Source organism: Typopeltis vanoorti, chromosome 10, assembly GCF_054136105.1.
Source record: "Typopeltis vanoorti isolate ZY-2024b chromosome 10, IOZ_Tvanoo_1.0, whole genome shotgun sequence".
NCBI classification, from domain to species: domain Eukaryota; kingdom Metazoa; phylum Arthropoda; class Arachnida; order Uropygi; family Thelyphonidae; genus Typopeltis; species Typopeltis vanoorti.
In genome coordinates this window covers 33,879,968-33,893,287 of record NC_143558.1, presented here as the reverse complement: position 1 = coordinate 33,893,287, position 13,320 = coordinate 33,879,968, and the positions used below count along the sequence as shown (strand labels likewise).

The window sequence follows — 13,320 nt, the reverse complement described above, 5'->3', positions numbered from 1 at the left end:
GAAAGAAAATGGACCTGGCAACATCCCAATGGAACTAAGACTCAAATTGATCATATCTTAATAAATGGCAAATGGATATAAGGTCAGCCCAAAACTGTAGAGCATACAACAGCATAGAATTAAACTCTGATCGCAGAATTGTAAGTGCACGATTAAAGCTATGACTAAGCATTCAAATCGACTAAGAGCATTCAAATCACAGAAAAAACACCTCAAATACAATTGGGAAGAATTAAATGTGACTAGCAAGGCAAATCAATTTCAACAACTCACAAAGAACAACCACCCACAAGCAGTACTGAATGATAACACAGACAATATATTTAAAGCAATAGCTAGTGTCATTCATCAAGTAGCCTCCCAAACATTTCTTCAATCAAACACAAAAAGTGTAGATAAAGGCCAGGTAACCAAAGAAACAAACTTTGATTGACAAGCACAATGAAATACAAAGCAAAGTAAAAACCCAAGATTCCTTTCAATATAAAAATGAACTAAAGCAATTAAACACAGGTATATGAAGTTCTCTCAAAAGATAAAGCCTACATCCAGAATTTCTGCCAAGAGCTAGAAAACTCAAAAATTGCACAACACAAGAGAAACTTACAAAATAGCCAAGTCCCTGAGCACAGCAGAAAGAAAGCCCAGAGTATTGAGAATCAAGAAAAAAGATGGAATCTCATTTGAAAACAAGACCAAAGAACTTGATGAATGGAAGGCACACTTCAAAATCTTCTAAGCACACCAACCCCAAACATTGATTTCATCTCAACCATAGTACCGGAAACGCTTAGCATCAACTGCACTGATTTCATCATGCAGGAGTTCACAATGGTCCTTCAACAACAAAAAGCAGGAAAATCACCAGGAGCAAATGGTATCACAGTTGAGGCTTTAAAGTTGCTCTACAGACATCAAAGAAAAAAATTCCTACATATATATATAACTTTGCACTTTCCTCTGGGAAAGTTCCTGAACAGTGGAAAGGTCTAAATAATATCAATTCCAAAAAAGGGTAACCTGAACAAACCTGTAAACTACAGAGGAATTGTACTCCTTTCTACTCCACTAAAAATCTACAATACAATGATATTAAATAGAATTGAATCACATATGACTCCATTACTTTGTACAAACCAGGCTGGATTCCTCAAAAAAGTGGTACTCTAGAACACATTCATTGCATCTGAAGACTAATAGAAGGTTCAAAGGACAAGAACTATGGGAAAACACAAACTTTATGGCATTCCACCTAAAATTATCAGGGATATCAAGCCAGCCACAGTACTAGTTAATGGAGACAAAACAGTTTTCTCATCACCACAGGAGTCCTACAGGGAGATATTCTGGTCCCATATCTATTCATCATGGTGATTGACTATATTTTTAAATTGATTCAAGTTAAATCCGGAATCCTCATCAAAGGTCCATATATACAGATGCACCTTGAAGACCTGAGTTTTGCAGGTGATATAGTCCTCATTGACTCCAACATTACAGATGCCCAAAACCCCTTCAACAGCCTTAGGAGAACTGCAGAAATACTTGGACTAAAAATAAACTCCCAAAAAACAAAGATATTAAAAAATCAGATACATGGGCACATCTATATAAATCAAAATGTGATCACCTTGACAAAACAGAGGACTTTGTATACCTATGATCACACATCTGATTCCTTAACAGGCATTAAGACAAGAAAACAGAAAGCACTCCAGTTCCACCGAAGTCTTAATCAAGTATGGAAGTCAAGCCTCATCTCAAAGGAGATGAAGATTCATCTTTACAAGTGCACCAGTCAGTCTCTTTCTGTATGGCTCCCATACTTTGAATATCTCAAAAACAACAACCAATATCAACCCAACAACCTTGGGAAGTATCTGCTTGTATTGAAGCTCTGATTAAAACAGGCTACATGCTTGAACTACAAAAAGGGAATTATGATCAACTTAGAAGAATACTATCTTTGGTCCCATGGTATTGGTATCAGATACTGAATGGAAAAGATGTCAGCAATGTACTGGAATCTTTGAAAAAGTACTTGAATGAGGTGGTATTTGAATGTATCCCTAGTGTTCGAAGAATAAATAGGTTGGGAGTGAAATGGATGTGCAGCCTTATTAAGCTAGAGATCCACAAGAAGATGATGATGTGGAAAGAATATTGTGAGAATAAGAGTGAGAGGAGTTAGAAATATATAAAGCTCAGACCAAAAAAGTAACGAGTATTGTGAGAAAAGCTAAAACAGAGTATGAAAAGAAATTGGCCATGCAAGCTAAAATCAATCCAAACGAATTATCGTTATGCAGCAAGCAAAAGAAAGAATGAATGTGGAAGAATGACTTTATTGAATGCAGATGGTACATGACTGTTGGAAGCTAAGGAGATTGTTCAGCTAATGAGTTCTCACTTTGCTAAGATTATATCAACCAGGTGTATGTAGCATGGTGCACAGTGCTTCTGCTACGTTGGATGAAGAGTTAGAGGTTCATGAAAATGAGGTTGAAGAGCTCTTGCATAACCTGGATAAGAATTTGTCAATAGGGACAGATGGAATATCAGCCCATCTGCTAAAGGAATGTTCAGCTGAATCGGCTAGGTCTTTCACACATTAGTATAACTTGAGACATTAGTATAACTTGAGACTCAGCTCAGGAATGATACCACAGGAATGGAAGGAATGTATGATAGTTCCATTGCACAAGGGTGGTGAAAAAACTGATGTCTCTAACTACCGACCTATTAGTATCTCTGGTGTGGTAGTGAAAATTTTAGAAAAGTTGGTAAGATCTCGCATACAGAAATGGGTAGACAAGCATTCTATACTCTGCAGGGAACAGCATGGGTTTACTAAAAGAAGGTCATGTTTTAGCAATTTGCTCATATTTTATAACAATGTTACGGCCAAATTGGATAAAGGGAATGGATTACATTATGATAATGTTGAATTTTTCTAAGGCATTTGATAGGATACCACACGACAGGCTGTTGCGTAAACTGGAGAATATGGGATTGGAATATAATCTATTGACTTGGATCAGAGGATGGTTGATGGACAGATATCAAAGAGTGGTATACAGCGGGTGTGAATCTGCCAGATTTAGTGGTGTACCTCAGGATTCAGTCCTTGGGCCATTATTGTTCAATCTATACATTAATGACATCAAGCAGGGTCTATCATCAGAAGTGCAATTGTTTGCTGATGATGCAAAGATAGACAGGGCAATCAGGGATGCTACTGATTTTCAGCAATTTCAAAATGATTTGAATAGACTGGAAATCTGAGCAAATGAAAATGGCTGTCAGTTTAATGTTAGTAAGTGTAAAGTTATGCATTTTGGCATGGTTAGATTTCCAGTGGCATATTATATTAGCAGGGTTATGCTGCAAGAAACTGAAGAGGCAAGGGATCTTGGTATTGATGGATAAGAATTTAAAGTTCAAAGGTCACATAGCAAAAGTTACAAATACAACTCAGAGGATAATTGCTATGTTGAAGTGAACCTTTACATGTAAGGAAATGGAAGTGATTTTGCCTCTTTATAAGGCTTTGATAAGACCACACCTGGATTACTGTGTGCAGATTTGGTCTCCTAGGTTCCAAGGGGATAAAGAAGCTGTGGAAAAGGTGCAAAAAAAAGTTACTTAGATTATATCCGGATTATAAGGACAGATTGCGAGTATGTGGATTGCAGACCGGTTAACAGGAGAAAGAGGGGGGGGTGATATGATAGAGGTCTATAAACTTTTGAATGGGTGTTGTAGCATTTCAAATGATGAAATTTTTCGTTATATAGAGGGCGGGGAAAGAACACAGGGGCATCCATGGAAGTTAAGGTTGTTCTCAGTCAAGAAAGGGGTAAAATCTAGGTTTTTCTCTTAGAGAGCAATGAGTGAGTGGAATAATTTGCCCTTAGGGGCAGTGAGTGCATCTAGTATAAATGAATTTAAGGGAAGGTATTATAGCTGGGTTGGTAATTTACAGCCTCCCATGATGAGTCCTTGACTCCCTGGAGGCCTCGGATAATAATAATATTATTATAAATAGCTTTGGAACTACTTGTTCCAAAAGGAACTACTTCTAAGAAATATCCTGGATTACCCCTGGCAAGACCACATTCCCAACTTTACTATATTAGATGAAACCCAGCAAGTTCCTCTAATCAGCACTGTTCAAATAAACCTAATAAAATGGTTCAGACATCCACCCTCTTCACCTTTTGATGCTCTGGTCCTCTATGCCCCTACAGATGGAAAAAGAGGCAAATCCCAAACTCAATATTGGAAATACATCAGCAATGTTCTCTCTGCATCAGAGATCAAGTCAATTAGCATATGACAGAGAAGCCTGGTTTTCCTTCACATCATAAGAACTTCCAAGTCCTATCGTAGTGTACACAGACTACTTATTTGTTTTGATTTTCCCTATTTATAATTGTAAAATTATAAATATTGATGATGACTTATTGAAATATCAAACCTCTCTCACCCACTACCCATAATATTCTGTGAATCACATTAAAATTTAAGAATATGATATCCAATTAATATTTTTATCTGTAAGTTTCATTAAATTGTTCTCACAGCTTATTTGGGAGACATTCTGTTTTTTCATAGTGATATAACATTGGTTGTATCACTGTGAATAACAATTCAAACAACTAAGTGCTTACAAAATGAGTTAGTAAAACTCATTAAGTCATTTTGTCACGTTATTCTTTAATTTTGGTCTTGCAGGTTAAAGTATTGGTTAAGGATGCTAAGAAAATTTCTACATCATAAATAATTCACTTAGCATGGGTTTTTAAAATTCTTGAGAACATTAATGGAAGTGAAATGATTTTAAGTTGCAAATTAAAGGGCTCAGAATTCACAAATCTTTATAAAGCAAAACATAAGCATTACATGTGCTACTTTTTTCTTCACTGGACTTTCCATGTGTTAGAGGTTTAATGTTGCTTCAATAATTTCCAAGTAATTTTCTAAATGGAATAATTATCTATGCTTCAATCATCAGATTACTGCCTTTGCCAGTAGATAGTTGCATGCCAATAAAATGTGGAATCTACCTCATTAATACAGCTGACCTTGACTATAGTAAACGCATTATAACAGACATCTAAAAAGGTCCCAAATTAAACTCTACTGGCACAGTGCTATTCTAAAGAAAAATGGCAAACTGATCCCTATAATGACAGATGGTATTATGCAACAAAGAATTTTTTTTTAGCATCCAAGAACTATGTTAGAACACAAAATATATGCAATAATATTCTTGTAGCATGTTATAGTAAATTAAATCCCATTGATTTTATGTACTCTCAAGAGGTGTATTGGATACTGATTGCTTTATAAACATACTACATATGTTTGCATCTTTCTAGCATATTAATCTTTTTTGTTAGGTCTTAATTATTCTCATATTTAATATTTCAGTCTTCTTAGACATGTAGCTATCAGTTTATCTAGAAAAGCTGGTCTCTGCTTAAGTAATCATATCACCTCAGGTTGCTTCATATATTCTTGGATGCTAATGATAATGTGATCCATATAGATAATGAATAACAGAGGGCGGGGTAATGTACATCCTTGTCTGACACTGATTTAACATTAAATCATCTTCCTGTACTTCCTTCAATTCTAACTGCTGACTTACAACTCGCATAGTATTGCTTGATATAATGCTCCCTTGACACAGTGCTTTGAAGAGCTTCTCTCTTGGCATCTTGTTATATGACATTTCCAGATCTACAAAACTTAAATACAGATCTTTGTTATATTCCCATGATTTCTCAACTATATTGTCGTAAAGTGGAGATCTGATCCTGACAGCCTCTATTTGGCCTGAATTCATCTTGTTCTTCACCAAGCTTCAATTCTACAACCATTTTCAACCATTTCTCAAGTATACTTGCATAAATCTTACCAGGAACACTCAGTAGAGAAATACCTCTAATTCCTACATTAGTTTTATTTCCCTTTTTATATATTAGGTACTATGAGAGCTCTACTCCAATCACCTGGAATTCGTCCCTCTATCCAGGCCTTCTGAACTATGCAGTGCAGCCACTGTAAGACTTTTATATCTCTGTACTTGAGCATTTCTGATTGAATATCATCTACTCTTGCTGCCTTTCCTCATTTCTGGCCTTTGATGGCTTTTCCTACTTCAAGAATGGATATGCATTCCTGATTGCATGCCTGATCAGTGTTTTTTACCACTGTGCTCTCATTACTGCTTGTTAGAATTTCATTTAGTAATTTATCGAAGTAGTTACTCCATACTTCACGGATATCTTTTTCTTCAGTTTTCATGCCACCCTTTATCATCTCTAATTCCTTTTACAGCACTCTTTCCTTCATTTCTGAGCTTCTTCAACAAACTCCAGAATATCTTGCCACCTTCTTGATGTTTATTTTCTGTGTTCTTACTCCTCCCATGACTTTTGCTTAGCCAGTTTTGCACAGTGTTTAGCTTTCTTACGTTTGTCTTTGTATTCTCCAAGACCACAAGCTGACTTATTTGCTAGGAACTTCTGATATGCTTTTTTCTTTTCATTCACTGCCTCTTTAAACTTTCTGTGCCCACCATGAAGTTCTGATTTTTCTATCCTTGCAGACAACCTCATCACATGCTTCTCTGGCTGAATCAATCAGTCAGAGAAGCATGTGATGCTTCTCTCTGTTCTCAAACTCTGTCATTTTTTGTTAAATAATATTGGTGTATTTTAGACTACAGTTCACATTTGAGAGCTGCTCAACTTTTATTCGCTTCTTTAAAACTTTCTTACATGTTCTTCTTTTCAATATGAAATTCAATTTTATCATGCTCAAGACTAAATAGTGATCCCTTGCAATTTCAAATCCTCTGTACACTGTGGTGTCCTGCACCAGGGAGAAAACATTGCTATCAACAATAACATAGTCAATCAGACTTTTCTTATTTCTTGCCTCTTCTCTCCATGTGAATTTGTGCACATTTTTATGTTGGAACATTGTGTTAGTAATAACCAGTCCATGTCCAGAGCAGAAATCCAACAGGTATTTGCCATTATTATTATCTTTGCTCTTTTCTCCAAATTTTTCCAAAATATTTTGATAAGTCTGACAATCATTTCCTACTCCTCTATTTAGATCCCCAACAAGGACCAACCTTTCCTTTTTCATTGTGTAAGTTGCTTTCTCTATAGCCTCAAAAAAATTCCTCCACTTCTACCTTAGTAGAACCTTCTATGGGATCATAGGCACAAATAAGTCTCATTGTCCATTTCCTCATTCTGATATTTGCCCACATCACTCTACTTGAGACTGCCTGATATTCAGAAAGATTATCCTCATATTTAGTGTCGAATATTATGGCTACTCCTTCTTTTCCTTGATTGTCATTGCCTGAATATAACATTTTATATTTATTTGCTCAGAAAGATCTCACCAGTTTTTGTCTTTTTTTCTTTCAGTCTCTCCTATTATGTCGATCTGGTATTTATCTAATTCCTCAGCTAGCTCCATTTCTTTGCCATTCATGCTTCTTATATTGACAGTAACAATCTTCTTGAACTCTGGTGATGTTGAGTTGGAGTGTGTTTTAAGATTTGTTCCAGTAGCTGACCTTTCACTGTTTGCCCTGGTTCCCTGGCGAAAACAATGGGAACCTTGTTGAACTGGGTAACACCCCAGCCGGCATGAAATTCTGTCATGTTGTACCATCATTTGGTTTAAGACAATAATAATACAATTTGGTCGGCTAAATCCCAAATTGCCAGTCCACCCTCACTCATTCAGTATCCAAACAGGGTGCACCATGAGAAGATGAGGATTGGACATTAGGTCAGAAGTCCTGGTTGGTTCTCTGCATTCCTCTAAAGGTTATGTGGAGGTCTCCTCTCAGTTATACAGCTTTGACCCTTAAGCATCTCATTTTTCTTTTAAGGTGATAAAGGTATTTTTCTTAATATATGCTGTTCTATGAAGATACTAAATTTAATGTTATTGTTAAACAGGTGATGGTCATTCTCAAGTACAACGAGCAAGATACGAAGCAGCTAATTGGAAATATAAATATGGTTATGATATTCCAGTGGATATGCTTTGCAAGCGAATAGCTGACATCTCTCAAGTTTATACTCAAAATGCAGAAATGAGGCCGCTTGGATGCAGTTAGTGTTACTTTCAGAAATATTCCTTGTTATACTAAGTACTTAATCTCTTACATAAACACAGTTTTTTGGTTTCCAAATACTATTTTAATTAGTGTCATTTTGCTGTAACAATCTGTTTTAAAATATTAAGAACATTCTTGTTGATTTTTAGTGAATTTTATCTTCACATAAAATTTTCTTTCCAGTTCCTAATTTTAATCAAGGCCATTTAGTATTAGTTAGGTTATTGATAATCATTGTATAAAAAGATGTTGTCTGACATGCTGTTCTTTTGTGTGCATGATGTATATTATACAGGGTGACTGAAAAAAGATGCACTCAGTTTCGTACAGCTATATTTCCTGAACTATACATCATATGTGAATGATCTACAAAACATTTGAAAGAGGAGGTCCTACAGTTTGAAATACTACTGCTGGAGCACCTGCCTAGTGCACAGCCATGCAGCAGCATCGGTTGTGAGCAAAAGGGCTATTATGCAGAACAAAATTTTTTCATTCGTGAGCTCATTAAAACCAAGTCAGCAACTGCAGTGCAACATTTCATTGTTGTTTCAACATTAAACCTCCAATGAGGAAGAGCGTTTGTTGTTGGAATTATCAATTTGAGCAAATAGGTTGTCTATGTAAGGGAAAAAGCTCGAGCAGACTGCGTATATTGAAGGAGAACGTAAGATGAATTCAACAGACTTTTGAGCATAGATTATACTCACAAACTTTATTGTGAGTATAATCAAATATACTTTACATCACTAGTTCTGTGTTTGATATATAGACTTACAAAATTGAGTCCATCTTTTTGAATCACCCTGTATTAGGAATTTATCAGAACTTAAATGAAAACAGTATTCCTATAGCAAGGGTCAGCAACCTTTTTCCATTTGAGTAACTTATACTTTGCTTGATATACCATATGAAACAACCAACCTCCTTTAGCTTCACATACCATGGTGTAACAACAAAATAAATAGTGATGCTCCACATGTAGAGTGGGTATTATCAAAAAACATTCTGGTATAGGTTGAAGCAGTGTTGCATTATAAATATATATATTTTTTTTTGGTTTCTTCTTTTAACAACTAAAATATGCTTTCTTAATTCATAATTTTTCCTGCAGTTGATTGATATTGCAAGTACAATTAATTTTGTCAATCTCTGTTCTATATTTTAGTAGGCAGTTCATTCTGAACAATTAAAGTTTTTTTAGTTAAATGATAAACTATTGAACTAGAAGCTTGCTATGTTTTTTTTTTCAAAATGTTTAAAACTTAGTGAAATTTATTCTATTCAACTCATGCTATTGCAGACACCATTATAATAAATTACCTTTTCTCTCACATCAGTAAATCAAAACTTGCACTACAATGAACTTTTTTGTTCCTATAAATTCACAATGAGTTTCTGTATTTTAAGCATGAATAATGGCATGTAGTGTTTATTTAAACAGGTTATGATTTTGTTAAACTTAAAGATCAGCCAAGAAATTTGACAAATCAGAAACTCCATTTTTTCACCCTTTATTAAATAACAGTAATTCTCTAGAATTCTTCTACTCCCCCCCCCCCCCCCAACACACATTGTAAGGCATAATTATGTATATATTAATATTTGTACAATACAAAGTCTGACAAAATCACAGATTGCCCTTGTATTATGTATGTGGATGACAGAGCCATTTAAGTGCATGTTTGGACTTGTCTTTGCTAAATTTTTGTTTTGTGTAGTGTGTAAAAACATTAAAAACTATAATATCATATGACAAGATAGGCCTACTGACCAAAATGGAGGAGGGCTTCTGACACTAATCTGAAACCTGTCATATAAAGTTGTTGAGCTAGACATAGTAGCAGACGGGACTGAAATACAAGGAATCCAAATACTGGAACTGTTGGATCTTATTTCGTCTTAACCCATATTTAGATCCGACATGCTTATCACTACGATGTTCTTAAACAAAAAATAAGTTGCTAGTTGATTCCTAATCTAAATATAGAGAAAATTTATATTTATTGACTGCGCCACTCTATATCTAGATTAAGTAAAATCAGCTCTCAACTATTTCTCTTTTATGTGTTATTATTAAATATACTGGCCGAGTTTATTTAACTTATTTAATTCACCTGCTTTGGTCCGAATATTTTATGAATGGTGCAATAAAAGAGATTCAGGCAAAATACAACTTTAGATCAACAAACAAACATTTAATTTAGGCTTACAATTTATACACTTTAATTTAAATCACTGAATAAGGTATTATAAACTTTTTAGCTCATCTGGTAATCTTCTTCTTCTACAGCTTCTCCCACTTAAGTGGAGTCACTGTTGGTTATGAGTCTCCTCCACACCTTCCTGTCTTGGGCTGTCACCACATCCAAGTTCTTCATCTTCAAGTTCTCTTTTACCAGCTCCCTCCATCTCTTCTTTGGCCACCCCATGCTTCCGCCTTCCTTGCACATCCATCTGCATGACCCTTCTTCCCACATATTCGTCCTCCCTCCTCATCACATGACCAAACCATCTCAACCTTGCCTCCTGTATTTTTGCTCCTAAGTTCGTAACTTTCACTGTTCCCGACATAGTCATTTCTCAGACGATCCTTTCTGGTCACACCGCACATCCACCTAAGCATTCTCATCTCTGCTACTTCCATCCTGCTGATGTTATTTTTCCTCAGGGCCACAGTTTCTATAGCATATGTCATAGCTGGCCTCACTACTGTCCTATAAATTTTGCCTTTCAGATTGATCAGCACCCTCTTATCGCATAACACTCCAGCCATCTCCCTCCAGTTCCTCCAACCCGATTGTATCCTGCATCCCACTTCCTTCTCAGCTTCTCCTCCATCTTCTTCCACTGTTGAACCTAAGTATCTAAAGTCTCTCACCTTCCTGATGACATTTCCTTCCAGCTCCAGATCTGTCTCCTGGCCACCGCCCACTGCGCAACACATATACTCTGTCTTACTTCTGCTCAGTCTCATACCTCTCTCTTCCAGTACTTTTCTCCATCTTTCCAGTTTAGTTTCTGCTTCTTCTCTTGAATCTACACACAGCAAGATGTCATCTGCATACAACATTGTCCAAGATGCATCTTCTCTCACCTCCTCTGTTACCACCTCCATCACAATATTAAACAGAAACAGACTTAATGCTGACCCTTGTTGCAAGCCAACTGTTACTTGAAAACTTTCTGTCCCAAACATGTCCGAACACTTGTCTTCACATTTCTGTACATTTCCCGCACCAACCTGACATATTTCTCCGGCACCTTCTTCTACCTCAGACACCTCCAGACTTCTTGCCTTGGCACTCTATCATATGCTTTCTCCAGATCAATAAATACCAGCTGTAGCTCCCTTTGTTTCTCTCGATATTTTTCCATCATCTGTCGTAACCCAAAGATAGCATCTGTTGTTGATCTACCAGGCACGAAGCCAAATTGTTTCCTTGCAATCTCCACCTCCTCCCTCAATCTACCATCAAGAACCCTTTCTAGGATCTTCATTGTGTGGGACATCAACTTTATTCCTCTGTAATTTTTACAGTCTTGTGCATCCCCTTTACCCTTGTAGATGGGAACAAGAGTACTCTTCCCTCCAATCCTCAGGTATATTTTCCTGTTGGCAAACTTTCATGAACAGGTCCCACAGCAGGTCAATTCCCTCTTCCCCTAGTGCCTTCCATGCCTCCACTGGAATTCTGTCGGGGCCCACCACTTTTCCATTCCTCATCCTCTTCATGGCCTCTGTCACTTCCATTCTACTGATGTTCTGCACCATCCCCTCAGAAGGCTGCCCATCTCCTCTGTGAGTCCTTGCATTTTCCTCATTCAAAAGTCCCTCAGAGTATATTTTCCATCTGTTTCTTATGTCCACATCCCTCCATAATACTCTTCCTGGTAATACAGTCATACAATCTCAGGCAATGGTTAATCTGTTGTCTGGAATACAGTCTTCACAAGGTTCATTTAACTATTTAATAAAGTTCAATGTCATAAAGTTCCTTAGTGATCAATTACACTAATATCTCATAGTTACTTAAGTTTCAAATACAATTAAAGGGCAGTAACACTTCTTCACAAGTATACACTCTTAATTCCACACTCCAGCTAATCTCCGCAATAGTTACTGTTAATATAGGGATATTCTAGGAAGAAACACACATATCTCCGCATAGGAATATCAATAGTTGGATAATTCTTACCGGTAATCTTCCTTGTTCATCTACTTATATACGAACATTTCTTATAACTGTATACACATAAAACAATTAATATCACTCATTAAAACAAATCTTCTTAGTAGTAACTGAATAAATTAATGGTCGCAATTCACATAGTTAAACGTTCTTGCTCAGATCAAAACACTTGTACTATCTTTGACATCACTTGATCAATTCAGTATTCTACTAATAACTCTTGAACTAAGGTAACACACTGTAATTCTTTAATTTGAAGTTTTTACGCACAGTTGCCCATATTTCCTGCATTTAATTAATCTTTTAGGAACTATATTTTTTAACACAGCTATCGTTTAAATTCAACTTTACTGCCTCTACTTATTCTCTTAGTTACTCTGTGCTACGCTTCTAGTTTCTGTGTGTCCCTGAAAGGTCGGCCTGGAATTAAATCTCAACAAAATTATCGCTAGTCATCCGGTTGTTACTGTGCTAACTTCCGTTGCTTTATTCGTTGTTCTGCAACTTACTAGCCAACCACTCCTCGACTGGAAGACTTTAATTAGCTACTTGAGTGACTCGCCGACTCGCTATTATCGCACTCTGATTCCCCGAATGCTTCTCCTCCGATTCCATCCGAATGAATCATTTTTTCAGCATTCTTATAATATTCTTATAATATTAACATAGCAATAAATAAAATAAACTTAATATTTTAATACAGAGTCTTTTCGCTAATAATACATATCCTTGATTAAATAATTAAATATCAAATAAAGTTAAAGGTAGTTATATGAATATTAATTTATAAACAAATAATTTACATTAAATAATTACAAGTTTAGCTTATGTAATGGAAGATCATGTTGGATTCTGAAGCAGATATTAATTACTCAAATCTCTATATATTTAGAATCCAACAGAACCAAGTAAAAAGCCATTAAACATATTCAATTGTTATCCTCCTGACAAACCTGGACCAAATCT

General features: G+C 36.0%; 1 protein-coding gene across 1 annotated transcript in view; it reads left to right on the top strand.

Moving 5' to 3' along the window:
* The window catches only part of LOC150102317 (proteasome subunit alpha type-6-like), a 117,465-nt gene that overhangs the window by 45,109 nt on the left and 59,036 nt on the right, over positions 1-13,320 (top strand). Inside the window, exon 4 of the mRNA XM_090398921.1 lies at positions 8,001-8,156. Within this exon, the coding sequence (XP_090255047.1) occupies positions 8,001-8,156 (156 nt within the window). The remainder of the gene's footprint in view (positions 1-8,000; positions 8,157-13,320) is intronic.